General features: G+C 48.3%; 1 protein-coding gene across 5 annotated transcripts in view; it reads left to right on the top strand.

The window, feature by feature from the left end:
• LOC119402433 (ferredoxin-fold anticodon-binding domain-containing protein 1) overlaps positions 1 to 25,886 on the top strand; it is a 157,349-nt gene that overhangs the window by 43,658 nt on the left and 87,805 nt on the right. For all 5 annotated transcript variants that reach the window (XM_037669583.2, XM_037669581.2, XM_049418639.1 and 2 more), the window contains one exon: positions 25,541 to 25,738. In XM_037669583.2, the coding sequence (XP_037525511.1) occupies positions 25,541 to 25,738 (198 nt within the window). The remainder of the gene's footprint in view (positions 1 to 25,540; positions 25,739 to 25,886) is intronic.

The following is a 25,886-nucleotide window of genomic DNA, read 5'->3' as shown; positions in this document are numbered from 1 at the left end:
ACGAGGGAAGGGGTCCAGGGGAGCGCAAACTTTCGACTGTTTATTCAAGAGAAAGTGCAACCAAATATATAGGCACAGACATGCGCAGCAAACTAGGCACACAGCGAGCGCGTACCACCCTAATCACAACCTCTGATCTATGAACTTGCGCTCTGCCTGCGAAAGGGACAATGAAGTGTCACTGATACGCATGGAACCTCGTGCTTTGATATGATATGCCTCCAACAACTCTCGAGCCGTGGTGTCCCCGCTTCTACCCAGCTTCCCCGCTTCTACCGCGCAAGAAACAGCCATACTTTGTGGCTTGTACTTAGATGCCAGATTGATTGACAGGCGCTTTGTAGACTAGACTAACGTAGGCCAGATACGCCCAGGTAGTCTACGAATACGACAAGCGCCATCCACTGATGTTGGTCTACGTAGCACTATCCAGGCCTACCAGCCTCGACGGCCTATACGTCACCAACGCGAAGGGTGGATTCAGGTTCCGACATGTCACGGGCTCTATCGACAGACAATTTGTCGACGAAATGACCGAGGCATCCACGACTTCCAACAGCTCTACTATACCACATACCTCACTACACATGGACCCCTCGTCACCACCATCACGACCGGATCCTATAACAAGTCATGACCAGCTGCTGGTGCTCACTGATCACGGTGATGATGCCCTTGTTCAAGAACTGCCAAGACCTTCTTCGACACATGAACACGGGTTCGTTAAACGTGCGTGCGTTCTCGGGACACGTATACGCACTACATATAAGCTTACCGCTTCTGGTTTTGGTAATACCCACGTTGCCATTGGCAGCGTTACCCAACCGTAAACAACTGCTTATATAACACATATGCGGCTCTTCAACATATATGTGTGCGTATAAAATTTATGCAAATCTTTAGCGTCATTTTGTAACGTGTCGCTCAGTAAAAAAAATATTACGCCACAGTCACCTTCCCGCCGGATGCTTCGCATTACATCGACTCCCACGGTACGTGGGATCTGCCGAACAATAGCGACAGTTCTCCCGTCGGCGACTCGTTTTGCGAAGCAGTTTCAAGCACTGGCGTGGCTCCATGATAGAACACCTCACTGCCATGCAGAATGCCTGGGTTCGACTCTGGCTTGTAGCCTTAATTTTTAGTCTTTGCATCCGTCACAATATTTTGCCCAGGGACAATGCCACTGAGTCTGACACTGGAATTTCTACGACACAGGCTCTTTAACACTTCCATGTTAAAACAAGTGTTTGTGCGCATTCGACATGGGCCTGACCAAGGTGAAGGTTTAGGCCCGTATTCTGAAACGCTCCTTACCTCAGACCATTTCCTTACCTTACGTGAGGAGCCCTTCATGCCTCCTTATCTTAAGGAGCTCCTTGAGGGAGCCAGCGTATTCTAAAAGCTTCCTTCAACCTTCCTTTCCTAAGGGCCGCCGGTAAGGCGCGTGTTTCACAAGTCTGGGATCGAGAGTACGTGAAATACGTACTAAACGTCCGTTTTCAAGCAAGAATAAGGAATATATTTTAGGCATAACGATGAATAATAACGTATACGCTGCTTTTGTGCGAAATACTGACTAAACGTCCGTTTTCAAGCAAGAATTAGAAAAGATTCTTTGTGCATAAATGATGAATGTGTACACTGCTTTTTCGCGATATGGGTGCACAGCCTTTTCCATTTACTTAACTTTCGTCTGTTGCATAAGACAAAAACAGGATGGTCGAGCAACCTTAGAGCTCATTGCGTTCATTGATGCATTTCAACGGCCTGTTATATGGGAGTGAGTAATAAAGATCGTTTAAAGAATTGAAGACATGGGTGAAATTGATTTTCATAACCGAGCAGTGTTAAGCTTGTGAAATCTCCTCACTTTGGTGCAAATTTGACTCGAATGTACTTATGTCCAAGTAAGTTGTTATGTTTACATTCGAAACAAGGGCGCGTCTATCGGGTCGTGCATCGAGCCTTCGTGGATTGACCTGTTTTTTTTTTTTTTGCTAAACGAGAAAATCTTACAGCAGCGGTTCCCAGGAACCCAAGTCCTGATAGTAATCAGATATATGTGCACTATTTCTTAGTAGTCTTACAGTGTGGTGCCTCGAAGTTGCATTCTGAGTTGTCACAAATGGTCGGAATATTTGAAGAATGTCGCCCGTCGTCATAACATGTGGTATTCCCTTCTAGGATTTTGTCGGGTTCCTTGACCTTAAGCTCGATTTCACCCGTGATCATGTCTGCTGGACATATGAGCTAGGCTCGTACAATCTCAACTCCGCACAGTAAGCTTGTCAAAAGGTTTATTGTTCGGGCTTGCTTCTACAACGCATTAAAATAGTCATGCTGCCACAGAGTAGGCGCCAGCTTTCAGGCACAGGTCACTCGCCTGTATCACGACGGATTACTAATCTCATTGGCTGAGATAATTCGCAGAAAAGGAAAGGAGGGTTTTCTGGGCATACATTGTAGCGCATGCGGCTGCACCCCTGTGTTCGCTGAGACCAATGTGATTTCTCTTACCCGGACGACCGCACCTGTCTCATTGTGGAAGCAGCATGGCATGTGAAGAATGCCATGTGAAGAATACCATTATATTGTTAGCCTAATCCAAACAAGAACTGCCATTCCTGGAATACGGCAACACGAACGGTGTGCGATGAGGGGGGCCTACCGTTTCGCATTCCTTGAGTCTGTTCTTTTTTTCTCTATCCTGTAAAATGCCTTGTCCTCATCGCGCTGCGCAATATTAACGAAAAATGTTGACAGCCGTTCGGCCGCACACTCAAAAACACGCCTGGCAAGCAATTTTCCAACTACGAGCATACAATTAAAGCGAGCTTGTGCAAAAGTGCAAGGCATCGATCGAATATAAGAAATCGCACACACTGTCGCTGAAAAAGTAGTGCAGAGAAGCGCCCTTTCAGTGCGAGTAGCAAGGTAAGGAGGCCTGAAGGTAGCCCTAGAGCTACCTTGACTTGAGGGAGCACCAAGGAGGGCCTCAGTGAGGGAACCTTAGTAAGGAGCGTTCCAGAATACGTGATAATGCGTCCTCAAGCAGTTAAGGCCCCCTCACTGAGGTAAAGAGCGTTTCAGAATACGGGCCACTAAAGGAACACTAAAGAACAAAACGATTTTTCTCATATTATTAAAGTACTCATTCACGATACCAAAAACACCACGCTTGCTGCGAGAAGACGCTTAGTAAGCTAAAAAACGCGCAAAAACAAAATGTGGGTGGTGACGCCACCTTGAAGTTTCCGCTCCATTCGCCGTGACGTCACATGTGATGGCACCTACTAGGGACAACGTAGTTGCTAATCGGTAAAAATGAAGGACATTGTCCCTTGAGGGGGCCATAGACTTAGCTACCAAGTTTGGGGTAATTTTGTTGGTAATTTTGTTTTCGTGTTTTTTTTTTGGGGGGGGGGGGTGCCAATTGCGCCAAAATACGATAAATACAATATGAAATTCGTGACGTCACGTGGGGAGATTTTGGCGCGAAATTAGAAATGACACTGAACTTGATTTTCTCCATTATTAATAAACCTATGATGGCGAAATTAACGTCATTAGAGTTCTCAGAGTACACTTTATCAATCTAAACCGATTCATTGTTTCTCTTTAGTGTCCCTTTAAGACATCACCCGTCGTGAAGAAAAGAAGGGAGGAGTGAATAACACCAGATTCCGGGGGCCCACGTATATTTTCTTCATCTGCTCAAGGTCACTTTCAAAAGAAAGTGAACCACCATCCGAAGCAGTTAACGGGCCGAGTTTCTATAGAAACAGGAATGTGCCAAGTGCGTGTTTGGGCTCGTTAGCATCGCCATTATTTATGTATCTCTCTCTTCTCGAATGTTGCAACAAAGCAACGTTGCTGTTTGAAAAATTTTTAGATTTTAGTTTTTTTTTACTCTGCGAGATGTGTCAGTCAGCCTTTCATCATGGGTGCCCTCAGACAGTGTGGGCCCCCTTTAGCCCATACTTTAATCCGGCCCTGTTCAGCATGCAGCAGAAGTAAGGAAGAAAAAAAAAAGAAGAGGCAGGCACACTCGCTATCTCGAAGGCCATGTTTTACCACCACCATGTTTTTGCAGCCCCACTGCACTAAAGAAAAAAAATCGAATAAACAAATAAAGGCAACAAACAGCTCAATACGCATCAGAAAGGTCGAAGTCTCAACAGCTTTCACATCTGCTGCACAGCCTGTGTGAGTATGCACACGCTTCTTGTCCTCCACTGAGATTTATGGCTGAGTTGCACAGCTCAAAGTGTGCGTTTAGGGCTAGCTATTTGAACAAGCACAAGAAAATATTAGCTATTAGCGGAACTCTCAGAATACAAAAGATTTGGATAACGCCTTGTTCATGAGCCCTATGCCAGAAGAAGCTCTCCCTGTCCAAAAAACTGCTTCAGCCTCTTCACACAGATCGCCGTAAAATGTCCAGATGTGTCTCTGTCCGTCAAAATTTTGTTTTTGAGTAGAATGCTGCTGAGGAGCTAAACTTATTCATTGACTCAACAGAAATTTCTCCTCTGAAGATGGCGGTGAAGGGGAAACGTCATTATCGGACGTCCCACGCCAGGCGCAAGAAGGCGGAGATCGTGATTGCTGTCTCCAGGACACTGTCTACGTGGACCCAGTCTTCCTTCAGTGTCTGCCTCACGTCCTGTGTATGTTTGGGCTGAAGAAATTGTTGCATGCGAAAACCTGACCGGGAGTGCGCATCTACATCAACGCTTTCCAATAATTGCTTTTGCCAGGAACTGCACTACAATGCGTACAAACTCGTGTATGAACAAATTTGCACTTTAAAGCAACTCTTCGTCTTTTTTCTGTCAATTTATAGTTTCGTGGACACGAGAGAACATACCTAGGATCATGACACTGGGAACTATTGGCCGCGAGATCGACCTATAGGAGGCAGCACCGTCGCCGCGTTAGTGTGGAGAGACCGTCGGCGGCGCGTATACAAATGCAGTGATTCCACTCCTGCGCCAACTGCGCCAAAGTGCGCCAAATTGTATTTACTGCGCCATCCTGATAATATCGACGAAATTTGCGCCAAACTGCGCCAAAGTCTCGGGTTTGGGGGCGTCTATCACCGACAATCGCACCGCCGGCGCGTCAGAACATTTGCAGCTCGATCTTGGGGCTGCCAATAAAGTCGCAACCATGGACCAAGAATTATTCCGCTGAATAAATAGCGCTCGCGCGTGCGTCTCGAGTAAGCCACGATGCCATGCACGGTGCCGACGCAGCTTCTGTTCTGCAAGTCGGCTCGATAGCAAAACGCGCTCTCCGCAGAGGCTCGTGACGTCTAGGCCTATAGGCCTGCCTGGCTGCCCAGGCGGCGCTGCGAAAGTGGTGCTAAAAAGCGCCCCCTGCGATAAGTTCGTTGATTTCGAGTAGTCTGCAAACTGGTGGCCGCATGCAGCACTAAGCTCAGATGCGCAATGGAGCCGCCGCTATCGGTTGCGCTGCGCTTTGGATTTCGGCCAATTTCTGGCGTGGCTGAGTTCTTCAGGCCAAGCAATCTGCGTAAGTGCAAGAAGCTCGTCAACGCCAAGTATGTTTACGACGTGCAGGAGATTGAAGGAATCGTTTCGGCGCGCTGCAACTCGTTAAGTGCATGCGAATCTCATACGACGTTGAACTCGAGGTAAGTTTTGCGAGGCATGCTCGCGCGATTAGCGACAGTGCATAAACGAAAAGATTGCTGTTAGAAAGCCGGAATGACTTGTATTACATGACGTTATTACATGACGAATCGGAATCAAGAAAGGTCCAGTGACGAAGGCTACCCATCGGCGGCCCGAATGAGCGCGCATTCGCGCCGTGTGCCGTTTTCTGCCGCATTCCATCGAAAACACACTTTCGCACCATGCACGGTCGTAATTTTCAACATTTGCTTCTAGGGAAATCGTCAAATTCTGTCAGCGTGCGGTGGCGGACGAGGAGCGACGGCGTGCAGTGTTGTGTGGCGAAGCTTGGCTTCGGAGGGGGGTGGGGGGAGGGGGGTATTGTCCGGAAATTAAAAGTGGCGCTCTTTTCTGCGCCCCACAGTGAGCACGGCTCACAGTACAAGAATAAAACGAGGAGCTAGCGGCTTAGGAGGCGCACTACAAATATCGACCTTCCTTCCACATTTTCGCCGCACCTAAACGAGCCCACACTGCTTTCTCCTGTGGTCAGTGCATCAAATCATGGTTTGAGCTTTTCTTTATTGCTGTACAAAGGTGATATTTTTAGCGTAAATGCCCCCTCAACCTCATTTTACTTACCGTGGCGTGTTAACCCTGCCAATTTTAAAGATAACGCTAGCGTTTTTTGTTTGTTTTTTTTACGTTTGAAAACGTTTGCCATGGTTCGACCACCACACGGTAAATATTTCTGACCGAAACAAACAGCAAGAAAGGGCAGCTTGAAGTAAACAATGAAAACAAAAAGGAGCAAAAAGTGATGCAAATAAAAAACAGTCAAGTAATACAATGAAAATTTAAGTGAAGGTAGTACAATGCAGCAGCCAATATTTCACAAAAAATAAATGAAATTTCGCTTTCATTGATGCTCAATGCAATGATGAATTGTTTACAAATTCTTTGATGCTTCTGCAGTTTGCGGGGCCTGAACTACACACTGCTAAGCTGGTGGTTTACTCTCAAAGGGCGCGCACTGCTAAGCTGGTGGTTTACTCTCTGGTGGTTTACTCTCATTCTGTGACTAATACAATAATAATATATCTGGCACCTAACTCATGGCATCGTTTTTCTCGTTTCCCACGAAATGCCGGCTGCATATCCTCGTGTTCGCCGTCGGCAGCCACGGCGTGCCGTCAGGACTGCACACAGGGAACATATACATATATAGAACGCGTGCACGCGCGCACGAAAAGTAATCAGCACGTTACGTCGCAGACCGCGTTTTTCTTGCGTACTCACTTCACGCGTCGGACGGCACGTATCCAGCGGTTCCGTCGCTCCACTTCGTACGGCTTTCAGGGGAACCGGTAGAACCGCACATTAGGATCCTTACCCTCATGTTCGTGGCAATTAACCACGCAACAATAACGGCGGCGACCGCGCTTCGGGACCGCGCGCTGCTCAGAACCGTCGCCCGGTCCACCTGCTTTCGAACGGTTTGTTGAAGCAGGAATCGCTTGTCAAACATTTCAGGCTTTGCAGGCATAGCGGACAAGTTCCTGCGTACGTTTTAAGCACTTTTTGAGTCTGAAAACTACGCGCAAAATTAAATAAAACGCTCAAAGCAAGTGAGAACTGTGTAACTCAACGGTCGGCGTCTATTTTTGACTACCCAACCAACTTCGGCGCACGCCACCAGGCTCCGCCACAGTACTCAAAACTCCAGCGCGTCAGCCCTATCGGTAGCGAGGAAGTGCGACGGCGATTCATCGGCGGACGTCGTCTGTTCTAGAAACGCTGCTGATAGCTCGTTTCAAGCGTCGCACGGCACGCAAGGAAAGCAATGTTCAGTAATAACTACATGTGTACTGCTAAAATGTCTGTCACTTCTGTTTCCGGACATCGCGGAATGAAATCTGGGATCGCTAGCAGTAGATATATGGGACAATATCGAATTTCCTTGCTTCGCGTCTATGGAAGAGCACACGAACGGTGGAAACGCGTTCACACTTTTCCTCAGATATACTTTATCCATGGATCTTCATTCGGAAGAGCTTTTTCGTAATTGCTTATACCAGCACGTCCAAGTTTGTAATCACTCTGTGGTAAATACCCCCTAAAAGGCCCTGCCCTTTCGAGCTGTTCCAATTCGAATTTTTTGCTTGCTTTTTTAAAAATGTCATCTCATTAGTAAAATCATATCTCCTGGTCGGAGCAGCCGCAAATGCGCAGCTGTCAGTAGCGGGCCCGTCGCTGACGGCCCACAGTGAAGCGGCTACGCCATGTTACACGTCCGCCCCTCGCTTTCGGGGGTCAATAGCTAACGGTTAAAAAAACTCAGTTTCGCTTAAGAGCGAAGCAATGAATGCGATACCAAAAAATTGTATTGTGAAACGAAGTAAGACTAGCAGCTAACTCTTTTGTATCCGATCTCGCGTAACTCAACAAAACGCTGGATTAAGGGAATATGGCCCCTCCAGGAACCGAAGCGTTTTCTTGCTCTGCGTTCTCTAAATGCGAAGTAAGCGTTGAGAGCACAGCAAGTTTACGAGCCGTCTCCTGATACCTCGAGATAGCGCGCGCGCAAGCGACTGCGCCCCCCTCCCCTTCCGCTCCCCTGGCGTCCCTTCATGCTCCTTACGAAAGACGGGCGGGGCGTTTCCTCTCTGTTTGATGAGCAATCGACGGCAGGCCCGCACGCAGGAAGATGTTATCTCATGCGCTGTCCGTGCGCCGGAGACAGACGGCCGGCTAGTTTAATCTCCGCTTCAGCCGCGTTCATCGCCAGCGCTCGCGAGCTTTTACCCGCGGCTAGAATAAGCGTGGTGATGTTATTAATTTGGACTTTATACGGAAAATTACGGCGACGGCAAAAATCCGCCGAAAGTGTCCGTATAATTGCTATCGCAAGGGTCAATGTACGGGGCAGATTTTGCGCCCCCTCCCCCCCTTAGGTGATTAGGGGGGGCCGCCCCCCCCGGCCCCCCCTGTGCGCACGCTTATTCTCCTGAGATGATTTTTTTTTCCATGAGATTTGCAATGAATCGAAATATTTCTAGCCTTCATAAGAGCCCCATAATAATACTCAGGTGCTTGAATGTTAATGCAATATGCTTCTGTATTGCACTCCAGGATGTAAAATTCGCTGCTCCAAAGTGCTCCCAGATGCAAAATTATCTGCTCCAAAGTGCTCCAAGATGAAAATTTTGCTGCTCCAAAGTGCTCCAAAACGGAAATTTTGCTGCTCCAAAAATTGCTCCAAATCAGAAGTCCTCGGTAGCATCACTGCAAATGCACACAGTGGCGCTTCGTTGTGAGTGGTTTGAGCCTATTCTCGGCGAATAAAATGCGTTGATTGCAGCTTACTGGCAATATATGAGCTCTTCATTGTTGAATCGATGCGGGAAGATCATTCAATGTTATTATTACTAGTGAGAGAAGCGCAGTCTGCCGATGAAAGGGATGCTCGCCCTGGATGACAGTCTGCGCTTACGCACTTTATGACGCTTTTGGTTGTTTTCTTTGTACGTGTTGGGTTCTATGTACTACGCACTGCTGTAGTAGCACGACTGAACTACTTAAGTGTTTACTTCTTGTTCATTTGTATACCAGCCCATATTCCTGTGCAATTAGCACTGCTCGTGCAAATACGCATTTTTTTTTATTCTTCAGTTCTCCATGAAATGTAGGACAGTTGATAAGTTTAGTCAGGAAAGCTACGTGATCGACAGCGCTTTAGCGCTACGGAGACTTTCAACGCGTACGCACTTGTTCTTGCTCCAGTAACAGAATAAAAAGGTAAGAGTTTAGCACAGAGCTTTCATCGATCGATTACATGCAGGACAGTGATGCAACAAATGTCCGGTTATTTTATGGAATAAGTGTCTTTTAAACGAATAATGTCCGCTGCCTTCCATCAATTTATAACAACCCCACACAAACGCTCAAGATAATGTAATAAACAAGGATGAGACTTTGCGTGAAATTATACGACAGAAATGTAAGGCACGCCGTCGGGATTAATTTTGAACATCAGGGTTCTTCAAAGCGTACCTAAATCTAAGCACACGGGTGGTTCTGCGTAAATTTTGCCCCAAGTTAAAATTACGCGCGGCAACTCCGTTTTATCACTGCCATGTCATTGTATTGTCTGTTTTTTTTTAGGGGACAGTTTGAGTACCGAAGTGTCAGACTTCACTTGATAGAAATATTTCGCTGTAGCGGGACCACGACCGTACAATAAAAGGACATCTTAAGCACAACTAAAGCTCATCGCATAACCGATGAACTACAGTGCCGCAGTTATACACATAAAAACAACGCGAAAGTGCACGGCCTGGAGCCTCGTTTTTGTTTACCAACGAGTCACTAAAACGTTGCCTTCAAACACAATTTAATGCTCCTCATGTTTGGAGCTATGCCAAGCGCACTTTAGTATGCTCTTAAACCAGAAAACGGCACCAACACTGAAATGATTTTGGCGAGCGAAGGGTACGACACCAATACAAAGCCCTCTCGAAAGTCGCACTCACCGATCTTATTACAATGCGCATGCAGCCGAGCTAGCCCATTTGCTTCTGTACACCATGTTAGGTATACGTACGAGCAGTTAAGCTCGCGCTAACACAACAGAACACACCGCCCTTTGAGAACGTGCATGACGTACTCGCTCATGCAAACACGACTTGGCTAGCAGACGACGCAGGGAGCAATTCACACTACGTGAGCTTCAGCCAGTAGCCGCCAGGCGGCGACTCCGCTCGATCTCGCGGCCAATAGCGCCATGCTTGCTCATTTAAGTGGTTGCGTGTTAACGTCAATATTGCCTCATTGGACCACACAAAAATAATGCTACATGTTTTTACAGATTAAGTTAGAACATGTGCTTGGCTTTAATTCTGGCAAGTTGAAAAAAATCAAAGGCGGCCTTTTTTTAAAATCAACTGTTCCATTTTCAGAGCCTTCCTTTTGCATCCTTGTTTTGCATTTAATGTCGGCAATAGTATTTGGCACAATTGTTAACCTAATGTGTCCTAATGTGTCGCAACACTGGGAAATTTTGGAAATTCTGACAAATATAGACAAGGAGCAAAAAAAAGTGAGATTAGAGCATTATTGCACAATGTGCGACATTTGCGATTTTTTTCTTAAAATACAACTTTCTTGTCTGTTAGTTTTAATTAAAGGGAATCGGCGGACATGCTTTACCGACATTCTTTTCTGAACGCAGCCTGTAGCTGTCAACAGTTTGAATGGGAAGCCTTAGTAAAACTGTTTTCTGCACAATTAACTGCATATCCGAGGAATGACACCAAGAACTTAAGTTATCAATGGTTTTTTGGAGCACATCTTGGTCACTCGTACAAGTTACTTCTTTAAAGGTAATACAGTCATCTGCGAACAACTTTACCTGTGCTGATGATGAAATATCATCCGATAAATCATTACTGTAAACTAAAAGCAACGACGAATATACACTGTCCTGCGGCACACCAGGGCCAACACTCGAGAGTGGCAAATACTATCTGCAAATTGTTCTCTGTTGCTCAAGCATGACGCAATCCACTTAATCAGGTAATCCGGAAGTTAGAGCTTTTGGAATGTGATACCTTATCAAAAGCCTTACAGAAGTCAAGAAATAACGCATCAATCGGGCCACTTTTATGAAGAATCATAGAGATTTCATGTACGGTTGTTACTAACTGCGCTACTGTCGACATACCTTCCTGAAAACCATGCTCATGAGGTGACAAGATGTTGTTCTCGCTAAGGTATTTTTTAGAGCTGTGCGAATAGCAAAATTTTGGGTGCGAAGCGAATTCGAATATTTTTTGAAGTGTGAGTGCGAATTGAATCGAATATTTTTCGAACATTTCTTGAATATTTTTCTAATACTTCAAAGCGAAATTGCAGAAGAAAAAGGAAAGGATTCCTAAGCATATTCTTATGAGATAGCAACATGAAAGTGTTTCTTTTCGCTAGGTTGATGAAGCGCTGGCGGGGTGGTCTTTCATAGTTGTATTATCAAGAATGAGGCAATGTAGAGGCCAAATTGTAATTATGTACATGATTTGGTGCAACCAAAGTGTTGTCAACAACACTTTACACGTAATAGGCAAAGATGCCATTTCCTCAGCCTCTCCTCCTCTTTCAACTTCTGTGGAAGCCCAACTGATGTGGCGGACAAGGGTGTGCTCCCTTCAAGTTCAAAGTTCCAAATCTGCCTCGTAGACATCGATAAATAAGAACATCTGAAATTTTGGATGCTAAAAACCTTCGGCGTCTGATTTTTCAGACTTACTGCCCAAATTTTAGCTCCAAAACAGCATTAATTGAGCCCCCACCTCTGCCACATCTTTCATCTCCATGTTGGAACCAGCGTTTTCTTGAGTTTAATACATTTGCGACCGTAGCAGAGCTTGAAAGGCAGCTTTGCCGCAAAAGGAGGTGTGATGAGGGGAAGCATATTGAAAATTTAGGGACCACCTCCACTTGGACGTTGACTGTCTTTTGGCTAAGTTCGACCATAACGGAGCTTGAAAGGCAGCTTTGCCGCAATACGAGAGCGTAATGAGGTGAAGCATATTGAAAATCTGAAGGGGTCACTTTCAGTCGGACGTTGACTGTATTTAGCAAGGGCTGACTGGCCTTGTTGGTACGACATATCTGGTGTTTAGCGCACAATTATGAAGACTGCACAAGAAGGGAGAACACGTACACAGGCGCCAACTTTCAACAAATGATTTATTTGAATCCGAATCACACATATTTATACACTTAAGAACCAAAAATTACGCATGCGCAGGTACAGTACCGTCGAGGAACACCAGTTCTTTGTTAGTCAGCGATAGGGATGGGGTGTTAACACAATCTTTGCCAAGCCTATGAATGGTTGCCGATTCGATGATTAAACGAGTAGTTTCGTCAAGGTGCCTACGGACAATGAAACACTTCTCAAAAAGCGGAACACAACCGCGCGCTGCAGTGTGGCTAACCAGCCATCGCTGCCTTTCCTGACATTGTAGCAGTGCTCCTTGAGCCTGTCATTAAGACAACACCCCGTTTGTCCTACATAATGCTTACCACACAATAAGGGGATCTGGTAAACACCTTTTTTTGCAGGGCACATAACGTGCCCTGTGGTTCTTACTGCAGCCAAGCCTTCCTTGAGCAACTGGGTTGCTGCTTTGGCATGTTTAGCCAACTTATTTGAGGCCGTGAACACGACGCCAACGTTTGCTCGAGCACCCACCTTTCTTTACGTTGTGGGATATCCTGTGTAGATGGGGTATAGCGGCAAACTTTTTTCGGCCATCAAAATTAGCTGTTATTCCAAGCGGTTTTTGCTGTTTTACCAAGCAATTTACATTTGGCTGTTATACCAAGCAAACCAAGCGGTTTCTGCTGTTTTTGAGTGTCGGGCCGATGTGCGCATGTCAAACATCAAGAAGAGAGCGAAGGACCTGTGTGAGAAGCTTCATCTAGATAAATTGCTGGCGAAAATTGTGAAATGCAAAAAAGAATGTCTTGAGGTTTTCTTCAGTGCCAAAACGCATAAGCCAGAAACTCCCCTTAGGGTGGTTGTCTCCGAAATAAACACGTGGCAGAAAGCCTTGGCTCTCTTCCTACAAGAGAAGCTTAACATCTTGGAGGTGTATGACCCATTCTTAGTGAAAAGGTCCCAGGATGTTTTGGACTTTATGTCCTTGCACTCCAACGAAGGCCTTTCTGCCATCTCTGTAGATGTTAAGGACCTTTCTTACTCTCTGCCTCGTGATGGGTTACTGAAATGCATCAAGGATGCCCTTGAGCAGTTTGGCTGGATAGATTTCAAGGATGCGTCAGGTATTTCATTCAGGCATTTTTTAGATCTTTCAGCCTTGTAGCTCGACTCGACTTACATTCAGTGGGATGGGAAACCTCTTATTCAAAAACAAGGCATTTGCATTGGATCTTGTATTGCCTGTTCTTAGCGATTTGTTTTTAGCCAGTCTTAACAGAGTCCTTTTCACGCGTCTTACGGGCACAAAGGTTCTTAAGTGTTTCAGGTATGTGGATGACTATCTGTTCTTCATCAAATCTGACAAAGGTTCCTTCGAATCCCAAGCCACTAACATAATAACACTGGCACGTGATTGCTTACAGCCACTCGTGCTTACTCACGAACTTCCGGGCGAGGATGGTACAATCAGGTTCCTCGATGTACGATTTCATTTCCATGAACATCACACGTGCTGGTCTTACGAACCTAGGGGGAGCAAGCCGTTGTTGCCTTTCCACTTCTCCCACTCAAAGCTGGTAAAAAGGTCCGTCATCCTGCACTGCCTCGATAACGCCCTAAAGAAATCCTGTTCTCATCTCTTGGAGACAAGCTTTCACTGCCAGAGAACTCGCCTGACGCAAGCAGGTTATCCCGATCACCTTGTCGTATCGGTTGCAGAATGCTTGCTCAAAAAACCACCTTCCAATCGTCAGGCCGGAATAACAGCTAATTTAGATGGCCAAAAAAAGTTTGCCACTATACCGTATCTACACAGGGTATCCCACAACATAAGAAAGGTGGGTGCTCGAGCAAACGTTGGCGTCGTGTTCACGGCCTAAAATAAGTTGACTAAACTTTGCAAAAGAAGCAACCCAGTTGCTCAAGGAAGGCTTGGCTGCAGTAAGAACGGAGCACGTTACGTGCCCTGGAAGGAAGGTGTTGTTTGCCAGATCCCCTTATCGTGTGGTAAGCAGGGATGCAACAGCTGCGCCAATTGCGCCAATTTGATACAATTCCTTATTTTTGCACCACGCTGCGCCAAAATGCCCGTCCAGCTTAAAATTTTCTTAGTTGCACAAATTTGGGCGAGAAATGGAGGCCGCGTTGTTCATTTGCGGTGTGGTCATCGTCATCCAATACAGTAACCCTAACCCCCCGCGAAAGAAAAGAAAAAAGTCAGCTTCACCGGAAGGACGAAGCAATGAATGCGATAGCAACAAATTGTAATGCTATACGAAGTGAGGCTGGCAGCAAACTCTTTTGTATTCGATCTCGCGTAACTCTACAAAACGCTGGTATAAGAGAATACGGCATTTCCTGGGAAAGATGCTCTTGCTACACAGTGTCTTCGCATTGAGGGCGCAGCACGTAGCAGGATATACGAGCCGCCCACTAATGGCTACCGAGATAGCGCGCGCGCCAGCGATCGCAACCGCGCCCTTAGAAACAAAGTTCAAAAGTTGCTGCTCGAGCAACAGCCCCCTCCCCGCCCCCTCGCATCTTTTCATGCTCGTTCAAGACGGGCGGGGCGTTTCCTCTGTGCTTCGATGGCAGGCTTCCCGAGCGGAGTGGTGTTATCGCATGCGCCCTCCGAGCGACGGAGATGGGCTGGCTCGTTTGATATCTGCTCCAGCCGTGTTCGTTGCACGCGCTCGCACACTTTTACCCACGGTAGAACATACTATGCACAGCAGTGGCGCAGCCAGAAATTTTTTTCGGAGGGGGTTCAACCATCATTTTTTTATGTTCGTGCGTGCGTTTGTATGTGTGCGTGTATATATACACACGCAAAATCGAAACATTGCGAGGGGTTTCAAACCCCCCATCTGTCTACGCCCTTGATGCACAGGGGTATGTTATCAATTTGGACATTATACGGGAGATGACAACAATAACTCGTCGAGAGTGTCCATATAGTTGCTATCGCAGTGGAAAAGGACAGTAGTTCTCAAATTTCCTGATGGTTGTTTTATTGCGTGCAGAACGCTTTTTAAGCCACTTTTGCCGCATTACACTGCTGTCCTGCGGAAAAGCATACTGAGATTTTGAAGGGGCTGTTAGTACTAGCTGTCAGGGACACAGCACACAGCAATTACTCATTCGTGCACGCGCCGTGTAATGACGAGTACTAGTGTGATCACTGACGTCTAAAAAATTATTGGCAATCATTTGGAGCTGCTGTGTACGGCGTTTCTGCGGCCTTGAGAAATAATAGACAAAAACGTACGCCAGTTTTCCTTTTTCGCTACCCCCACTTGCTCCTGCTTTACGAATCTCCCAAATTTCCAGGTTGCCAGGTTCGCAGGTCCACATTAGCATTCCCAGTGCCTGTGGAATTATTTGACAGGTCCTGCAAATGGTAATGTGGACTTGGGCATTGTTCACACTGTGGGGTGGCTCAACACACTGCTTTTATTGAAATAGCAGTGTTCACGTGCACTCTGCACGAATTAGCTGATGTTGAATTGTCTTTACGTATTTTTGTTTTCGTTTCTAAAAGTAAGCCTTCTTTGATATACTGCTCCAAATTTGGGATTTCGGGCTAAAAAATTCAGGTTTTTTTTCGCAACCTGCTCCAAATTTGGATTTTTGTGCTCCAAAAATTGCTCCAAATCCTATTTCGGCTGTTGCACCGCTGGGTAAGCATTACGTAGGACAAACGGGGCATTGTCTTAATGACAGGCTCAGGGAGCACTGCTACAATGTCAGGAAAGGCAGCGATGGCTGGTTAGCCACACACTGCAGCGCGTGTGGTTCTGTTCCGCTTTTTGATAAGTGTTTCGTTGTCCGTAGGCACCTTGACGAAACTACTCGTTTAATCATCGAATCGGCAACTATTCATAGGCTTGGCAAAGATTGTGTTACATACCTGCCAACTCTTCCAAATTATCCGGGAGGCTCCTGAATTTGGACGTAATCTCCCGATTGTATGAATGTCATCTCGATTCTCCCGAAAAGTGGCCACCACAGCAGAGGCGGGGTTTTTTTCTCTTTTTTTAAAATCATGCGCGTACGTCAGCCTTTCCTGCTGTGGGGGTGCTGCGGAAGAGCACTCGCCACCATGGGCGTAGGCAGGTGGTGCAAAAGGGACACTTGCCCCCCCCCCCCCCCCCCACCTAAGCAATGCCAGCTCTCTCTCCCCCCCCCTCCCCCAGCCGCGATGCAACACGGGTTTGCACCCCCCAAGACAAAATTCTGCCGACGCCCATGTGATAACCGGGTAGTCCTGGGCCATGCCGGTCACCGGAAGAAATCACACACACGTACGTTGGCGGGTTACACACATGACTGGCCGGTCATGTGCGCCGTATTTATTTCCTTGCAACATCGACGCCCCCGGGCGCCGGAACGGCAAACTAATCTTATCACATCCCTCCCCCCTTTATTAATGGATGCAAACAATTTGTTCAAGGTGATCAGGACGTCTTGAGGGGCTAGTTGGTTCATACTATGCAGGAAAATTTACGCTAAACTAGAAAAGGACAACACAAAGAAGGAACACTTAAACAGATCGAGCGCACTCGATCTGTTTAAGTGTTCCTTCTTTGTGTTGTCCTTTTCTAGTTTAGCGCAAATTTTCCTGCATGTTCAAGGTGAGTAGCGCGATACTGGTCGTCGAATTCTGGCACTTCAACGCAGGACAGGAGTACTGGGTGCTGTGACAGCAAGTTCCGTTTCCCTCGCCACGTCTTCCCTGGGATCTTGCCTAGACTCGGTGTCGTGAAGGCGATCCGGAGTTAGCTTCCTCTGACCCACGTCCAAGCTTGGAGCCAGACCTGTAGCTACTGGGTTGCCCGACTCTTGGTTGTCTGCACTTAGTTCCTCAGGGGGCTGGCGGATGTGATCCAGATGTCGAGTTAAACGCCGTCCGTCCTCCAGTAGAACATCCATGGACGAAGTGCGTTGTTCGGTGACGACTGCAGGGAGCCACGCAGGACCTGGACGGAAGTTCTTTGCGAACACCTGGTCACCAGGGTGACCCAAAACCCTGGGTCTTGTTCCTTGGTCGCATCTGATTTTCTGCTTAAGTTGCTTCTGTAGCACCTTAGTCCTGAGGTCTGGGTGTAGCAGGTCCAACGCAGTCCTCAGCTTCCGCCCCAACAACAGCTCCGACGGACAGCAACCCGTGACCTCGTGAGGCGTTGACCTGTAAGTCAGGAGCATGCGGGCAGTTTGAGTGCGAATATCTCCAGGGCCAGCCTTCCGCAACTTGTTTTTGACCGTCTGCACTGCCCGCTCTGCAGCACCGTTAGACGCTGGATGATACGGTGGCACCAGCATTCGCCTCACCCCGTTTTTCTTGAGGAATGTGGAGTAGAGCTCACTGGTAAATGCTGGCCCATTATCCGACACGACCACATCTGGAAGGCCTTGGTTTGCGAACATAATTCGCATGCAGGAAATAGTTGCTTCAGCCGAGGGTGTCGAGACCGGGAACACTTCAATCCACTTTGAGAACGCATCGACTGCGATAAAAAAATAGGTGTTCCTGTAAGGACCGGCATAGTCCACATGCAGCCGTGACCACGGTTTCTCCGGGAACGGCCAGGGCATGACAGGCACTGATCGTGACGCTCTTTGATGCTCCTGGCACATACGGCACCTTTGAATGGTTATCGCTATGTCGTTATCCAAGCTAGGCCACCACACATGGCTACGCGCAACTGCCTTCATTTTGGACAGTCCTGGATGACTCTCATGCAGCAACTGGAGGACTTCCCTTTGTAAGGATTTTGGAACAATGACTCTGTTGCCCCACAATAGACAATTCCCTTGCACACTCATCTCATGAAAGCGCGTCTCGTAGGGTCTTCCTTCTGACCCTAGGTTTGTCTGGCAGCCTGACCACAACGCTGCTCTTACTTTCGACAGCACCGGGTCTCTGGAGGTAGCTGCCGCAACAGCATTTGACGACAGTACCCCTGGGTATGCTCCTTCGAGCATTAACACTTCGGCAGGGCAGTCAACAACAAATTCGGCAGTTGGCAGAGGTAGCCGGCTTAACCCATCGGCATGTGCAATTTGTGAACCCGGCCTATACTTCAAGTCGTAACTGTACCCCGACAGCAGCAAGGCCCACCCTAGCACTCTCGGAGAACAGGATTCGGGAACTGGTTTGTCTGCTGCGAGCAGGCCGAGCAGCGGTTTGTGATCTGTGACGGCCTCGAAATGCCGGCCCCATAAGTACTGCCTGAACTTTGTAATGCCAAATACAAGGCTCAATGCCTCCTTGTCTAATTGGCTGTAGTTTTTCTCCGCGGTTGCCAGGCTGCGGGACGCAAGACCAATGGGGCGCTCTTCTCCAGATGGCTCTCGCTGCGCCAGTACTGCTCCAATACCGAAGGGAGAGGCATCAGTGACAAGCACAGTTGGCTTTCCTGGGTCAAAGTGTGCCAATATAGCAGCAGAGGCCAATAGCTCCTTGCTTCTCCGAAATGCCTGCTCTTCATCAGTTTCCCAGCGCCACGGTGTTCCCGACGCTAACAAACTACTGAGCGGCTGTAACACGGCAGAAAGGTTTGGCAAGAATCTTCTGTAAAAATTAACCAACCCGAGGTAACACTGAAGTTCCTTGACCGCTCGGGGTGCGGGGGCTTCCAGCACTGCTTCAGTCTTAGCCGGGTTTGGACGCAGCCCAGCCGCACTAATGATATGACCCAAGTACTGGACTTCTGGTTTCAAGAATTCGCATTTGGATAACTTCAGCCGCAGTCCCGCGGTTTTCAGGCGATCCAACACTCGGCCCAAGTTCTCCCAATGCTCTTTGTCACTGGTTCCTGTGACCAGAATGTCGTCAAAGTACACTACGACATGGTCAAGGTCGTGCAAAAGATTTTCCATCTCTCGCTGAAATATAGCCGGAGCTGATGAAACCCCGAACGGCAGCCTTGCGAATCGGTATAAACCCCTCGGACTGTTAATGGTGACTAGCTCTTGGCACTTCTTATCGTGTGGGACCTGCTGGTAGGCGTCTTGCAAGTCAAGCTTTGTCTTCTTGCCCCCTGTAAGCCGCGCAAAAAGTTCCTCAATCCTAGGAATGGGGTAGGACTCGACGACTGTCACCGGGTTTATGGTAGTCTTAAAATCGCCGCAGACCCGAACCCGGCCGTCGCGCTTCAATACAGGAACGATGGGCGCGGCCCACTGAGAAGTTTTCACCGGTTTGATAACGCCGTCCCGTTCCATCCTCTGTAGTTCTTCAAAAACCCGATCACGCAAAGCAAATGGTATCGGACGTGCCTTGACAAAACGTGGCGTCGCGCCCTTTTGTACGGATATAGAAGCTGCAACGCCGTGAAACGTGCCAAGCTGCTCCGAAAAAAACTTTGTGATATTGGCTTACCAGGTCTTCCGTAGACTTCACGACGTTGACTCCCTCCGTCTGAGCGATGCCTAGCTTGAAGGCCTTCATCCAGCTCCGTCCAAACAGCGTAGGACACGCCCCTTTCACGACAAATAGTGGTAGCTGGCGCTCCTTGTCGCCAAGTTTGACCATTGCTTCCAGCTTTCCCTGGACGCGTTTCATGTCGCCGAAAAAACTTCTCAGCTGCACACTCGATGGCTCCAACGGCACCGACGGAAAAAGCTCGGCGAACTTGCCTTCATCAATGGTCGACACACTTGCGCCGGTGTCCAACTCTATATCGAGCGTTACGCCGTTAACTTCAACCGCTATGCGCATTGGCTCCGAACTAGCTGTGTGAAGCGTCCACAAGTCGAAAACTTCGGGCTCTTCAGCAGAGACAGGCAGGTCGCCCAGGTTGTTCACGCGACTAGACCGGCTGCGACTAGACTGGCTCCGGTCGACATTTCTACTCCCCGGCTGAACTCTGCAAACTATGGCAAGGTGCCCTTTTTGACGGCAGTTGTGACAGCTCGTGTTGCCGTGCCTGCACGAACGCGTAGAATGACCTTCCCCGCAACGAAAGCAACAGCAATCATTTTTCCCCGAGGCGACAACGTTCGCTTGCTCCGGAGCTTCGTCAGATAGTAGCTGTGCTTGCTGACAGCTCAATGCGCGTGAATCTTTACGCGCAGCTTCCATCGCTACGACGGTGTCCTTCGCAGTTTCGAAGGTTAAACACGTCGTTTCCAGCACCCGTGTTTGCATGGTTACGTCATTGATTCCGCTGACTATCTGGTCGCGCAACATGCGCTCTCGAAATGTTGCGAAATTGCAGTCTTCGGCTAACTTCTTCAACGAGGCAATGTAGTCACTTAGTTCTCCCCTTCTTTTCGATGCCTCGAGAAAAACTTGAAACTTGCCACTACTTCTGATACGCGAGGGGCGTAGTGCTTGCCAAGTGTAGTAAAAATTTCGGTCAGTCCTGCTTGGGCGGGCCTGCTTGGTGCTAGGAGGCCTCGTAGCAGAGAATAAGTCTCTGGACCGCAGCATGTCAAAAATACAGCTGTCTGCTTGTCGCTCGGGATGTCATTCGCGATGAAGTACAGCTCGGCCCGCTCACGGTATTCCGCCCACTCCGATGTACTCGGGTCGAACGAATCCAGCTTCCCCACGACAGGCATGACGACGTGCGATTGTGCTGTGCCCGTCCGGTTCGTCAGTCGACCTCGTCGCCACTTGTGATAACCGGGTAGTCCTGGGCCATGCCGGTCACCGGACCAAATCACACACACGTACGTTGGCGGGTTACACACATGACTGGCCGGTCATGTGCGCCGTATTTATTTCCTTGCAACATCGACGCCCCCGGGCGCCGGAACGGCAAACTAATCTTATCACAGCCCATGCTGGCCACCACACTTCTATTTCATTGTAACCATATCGTAGAGTACCGCTGAGTACATTCTAGGCACTGCACATCTGGGCGAAGGCTGGCCGTGAGAAGCACTCGCCACCGTACCGAAAGAAGGCGAGGGAAAAGGTACAGTCTCAACAGAAAAAGATTGCGGAGCGCTGCACGAGCGCTCCGATAACGCGAGATTGTCGAGCACATTCATCTTCCAAACGAGGGGTGGCCGGCAGACCGGTGGTAAGTAAGCGGCCCCCATTGTGCTTTGCACTCTCGATATCTGCGTGCTTGGGAGAAACAGCGCCGCGTGTCGCAATCTTGCCGCTCTGGCCACCGTTCAGTTTATTTGCGGCAATCGTTTCCGTTGAGCCTAGCCAGAATTTTTGCATCTCCTTCTTGGCCCCCGCATTTTGTACGCTACGCTGTCTGCCGTGGGGGTTGCGTGTTTCCAGAGTCATACCTGCCAAGTCTCCCGGATTACCCGGGAGACTCCCGGATTTTGAACGTTTCTCCCGGTTGTACGGGTCATAGGAAAATCTCCCGGAAATCCAGTTTTGCCCCGCGCGTCCAGTGCATTGCGCGCCCTGTGCGTCACGGTGACGCGAGGTGGGACGTTTCGCGTACAGATGCGCTACACGCAATTTAAAAATTGATCCTAAATGTGTTATAGGTTATATCAGCCGTTAATATTTCGTAGATGATGCATTTGTGTACACACAAATCTATCCCACAAGTTATCTCGCCTTCAAAATTTTGTGTCACTGCTTCTTTAAGTGGAGAGCCCAGCACTTAAAACGGTAGCCGTTACTGATGTCTGTCGGGATAGCGTGTTCACCAGCGCTTGCGACTGTCCCCGTCTCAACGGCGCCCCTTATGGTCCCATTGCCCGACGAAATAACTGGTAAGCAAGCGACGACAGGCCTCGCACGCGGAGCGATGTTATCGAATGTGCCCTTCGCGCGACGGTGACGGCCGGGTCGTTTCATCTCTGCTTCAACCGCGTTCGTCGCTATCGCTAGCGCGCATTTACTCGCACGTGAAACAGACGATGCGTAAGCGATGTTATCGATTTGGACTCTACAGATCAGCGGCGACCGCAAAATCCCCCTGACAGTGTCCATATAATTGCTATCACAGTACCCCCCCCCCCCCCCCCCCCGTTGAGTAGATCTCCCGGATTCCGTTTCTCCAAACTTGGCAGGTATGCAGAGTTAAGTTAGAAGGTCGATGACGGCGTCAAAATCAAAGAAGTGCTTGCAAGTGTTTCTGGACTCATACACAGCTGAGTTTCCGTGCTTTGTGACTTCGCGGAAAGGTGACAAGTACAGATTCTGTACCACGTGCGCCTGTCAACTGCCAGATGCCTTCACAACTAAAGAAGTTTGGTTCAAGCAGCTCAAAACAAACATCCTTACCCTTTTCTGATGTCAATCTTCAGTCTCAGTAATTTCCGCTATGCAAAAAGAAAAAAAAAATCACCCCCCCCCCCGCTGCGGTCTCCCGAACATTCATGCTGTGAGGTTATATGGACAGTATCGGCTGGTTTTTGCTGCCGCCGTCACGCACCATATATGTATAAGTATGTATATATATATAAAAGTCCCAAAGAAAAATAATTTAGAAAAATGCTTCCGAAGCGCGGAATCGAACCAGCGACCGCTTGCTCCGCAGCGCGTGGCGCTAACCACTACGCCACAAAGCGCAAATCCTTCAGGTCTTTCTGCAGCGTAGCAGCGCATCCATCACGAGCTGCTTTTCTTGCTATCGCATTAAACTGCGACTTTTCATTTGGGCTCACCGATGCCGCCGGGACCTTGACTTCGAGCCCACAGGACACAGCGCACTCCGTTAGCATCAAAATCGACAGTTGAGCCATCTTGAACATTAAAAGAAGCGCAGGAACAAGTAAAAGACAACAAACACGAGGAGTGTATTTTTCATGTTGTTTCAACACGCCATCTCTTTCCTTTCGGCAATGTGCCTTCTTGTTGAAATAAAACCCTCCCATCCCAAACTTGATGCAGAGCAGGCATTTTCTTTTCTCTTCTTCTGCCAGCCGTTGTGACTGGAAAGGGGACAGCCGAGTCATCCTAAAGGAAGCATCAGCAAGGACTTGAGAAGTTCTTGCACCTCCTTCTTGTACTGGCTGAACAGGTGGTGGCCTGAAAGATGTTTCATGCTCATTTCCTCACAGTGCAGCATCACAGTTTTGCCACTTTTGAAGATAAGGTAGTTTCCTTATGTCACGGATTCGGGTGTTTGCTGATGATGGACTGAGACAAGACTCCTGGTATGTCAAAACACATTTATCAAACACACGCACGGCACTCAAGAAATACAAAGAATATACAAAACAAATACCAAAAACTACAGATTCAAACTAAAGCTACCCACAAGCTGCACTACTAATAAAACCGTCCTGGTTAAAGTCGGGCAACTCTACCTTATGCTGCTCGTGGTTCGGCCTGACCTTACTCGGCACAGCTGATGCGCTTCTCGTCAATGTCCAGGATTGGTCGCGTTGTGTCCCAGTCGGTGATCTCGACGGTATTGAATGTCGCCGTCCTTGCCGCTGCCGAACCTTCGTTTGTTTTAATCGTCACACGATGTTGCTGACGTGGCGGAGGCCTCCAAGATTAGGCCTAGCGGAAGTCGCTCGTACCCGGTGCTAAGAGCTGATGTGGCCCACTGGGGACTGTCTTCGGCAGCTTGCTTCGAAAGGGGCTTGCACCAGGAACGTCGGTGATGGCTGTGCGCGAATGCTGCGTCCCGAGCAGCCCCACTCGAACTGGGTCGAGGTCTCCGGCCACCTCTCGGGACGCCCGCGTCACGGGCTGCCGAGTCGAACTCCTGCCGCTCCCGTCGCCAGTGCGCTTGCTGGCTAGACAACCTTCTCCTGCCAAGCCCACGTAGACGATGCCAGTGCGTCGTTGCTTGCGTCCTGATCATAGCTCGGGTCACGCGCGTCGGGCTTCTCCACGGTATGGTGCGCGCGCTTGTGCCGTTTCGAACGATTCGTCGTCGTCTTTCTTCTTTCGAAGGGCTCTTACTCGTGACGCCTAAACACAAAAAAAGGCAGAGGAAGATGGAATTGTTTGGGAAGGGCAGCGCAAAGGACAAAGAAACACAGTAGACGCCAGATGGAAGCCTGAAGAGATTTGTGAACACGGGGTGTCGCTGAAGCTGACGTTTCGACAAGCGGACTTGTCTTCAAGGCAGCAGTTGCAGCCTTGAACACGACAACTTTGCTTGTCAAAACGTTGCCTGCAGCGACACCCCGTGTTCACAGATTTTTCATCCTCTGCCTAAACACTGTAACTTTAAATATCCCAGACAGCGCAACGGCAATTGCTGAAAGTCCATGGGAATTGTATGCCCACTTCTGCTTACAGCCTTCTTAGGCTATCTGCACTTCACAACAGGGTGGCTAGTTGGGCTGGTTGGTATTGCATTCTAAAAGGAAAATACTTTCTTTGTGTGCAGAACGTTCGAGAGAAGAAGTCAGATAGGACAGAGTGCACACTTACAACCAGTTTATTGCTCAGATGGTGTGAAAATATATACAATCACGAGGGCGAGGAGATGTCTCACACTATTATTGCCGGGCAATAACTGACAAACTTGGGAAATACGTACATGATGAGCTTGGATACAGGTGCTTGCATTGTATGTCTCCAGAGTTGTTTGCGAGCATTTTCACGGGCTCTGATGTTTAAAAAATTTTGTTTTTTTCTTGTTTTCTATCCACAAAAAACAATTTGGTATCAAATGCGCAGAACAATGGAGTCACTATGGTACGGAAAGGCAAAGTTACGTGTGCAGCATAGCGTTAAAGAGCTGAAGAGCACCGTGGTTTCTTCGTCCTGTCGTACTATAGCACTATTTTTTTTTTCTTCTGATCATAATCATGAGCCGAGCAGGCTAAATGCGTACCCACTGCAATTCATTAAAGAGCCACCAATAAAGAGGGTGGGTGTGTAAACACGGACGCAAGAGCATAAGACGAGACAACGCAAACTGTCAACTGGAAGGGCGCCCAGTGGTGGAAAAGAAGGCAGGCACACAACTTATCTGTGCATGCTCAAGTACCAAGCATCGCCTGTCCGTCGGGCACATGTGTGAAATTGCGCAAGAGATAAAGACATTTCATTTCTTCACTATGCAAGTTAATTGATAGCTGGCGTACACTACTATTGATATGCCATGCCTCAACCATTGGATGCACTTCCTGTTTATGTATAAAATGGTGCATTCAGTGCATACATGAGCCAGCCATCCAATTAATTTGCATAAAGAGTGCACACCCAAATTCCTTGCATTTTAAGTGTGTGAACACAATTCTTGGATAAAGCTAATGAAAAAAAATCCACGACGATATAAAGTGCAGGGCGCGTGTTGCGGCCTGGTTCTCTGGTGCGAGTTGCCCTGTGCCGTGGTCAGGGGGGCACCCCTGCAGAGAGTCACGTGCGTTGTCCCGGCAACACGTGGCAGGTGGTGGAGATGGCTGCTCCTGGCGGATTTATCCTGCACCAGGTTCTGCCCTTCTGTGCGCCAGCAGGATATACTCCGCGTGGCTACAGGTCAGTACTGCATCGGGTACTATGATGAAATATCACAGTAGGACCCTTGCTGCACTAGGCAGCTCAGGTGCCTATTAAGCATACGCCTGCTTTACAGACTGTGTGCGCACAACATGGATAAAAGTGCGGAAGTATCTTGCGGTGTCAG

Source organism: Rhipicephalus sanguineus, chromosome 8 (assembly GCF_013339695.2).
Source record: "Rhipicephalus sanguineus isolate Rsan-2018 chromosome 8, BIME_Rsan_1.4, whole genome shotgun sequence".
NCBI lineage: Eukaryota > Metazoa > Arthropoda > Arachnida > Ixodida > Ixodidae > Rhipicephalus > Rhipicephalus sanguineus.
This window is presented reverse-complemented; position numbering and strand designations above follow the sequence as displayed.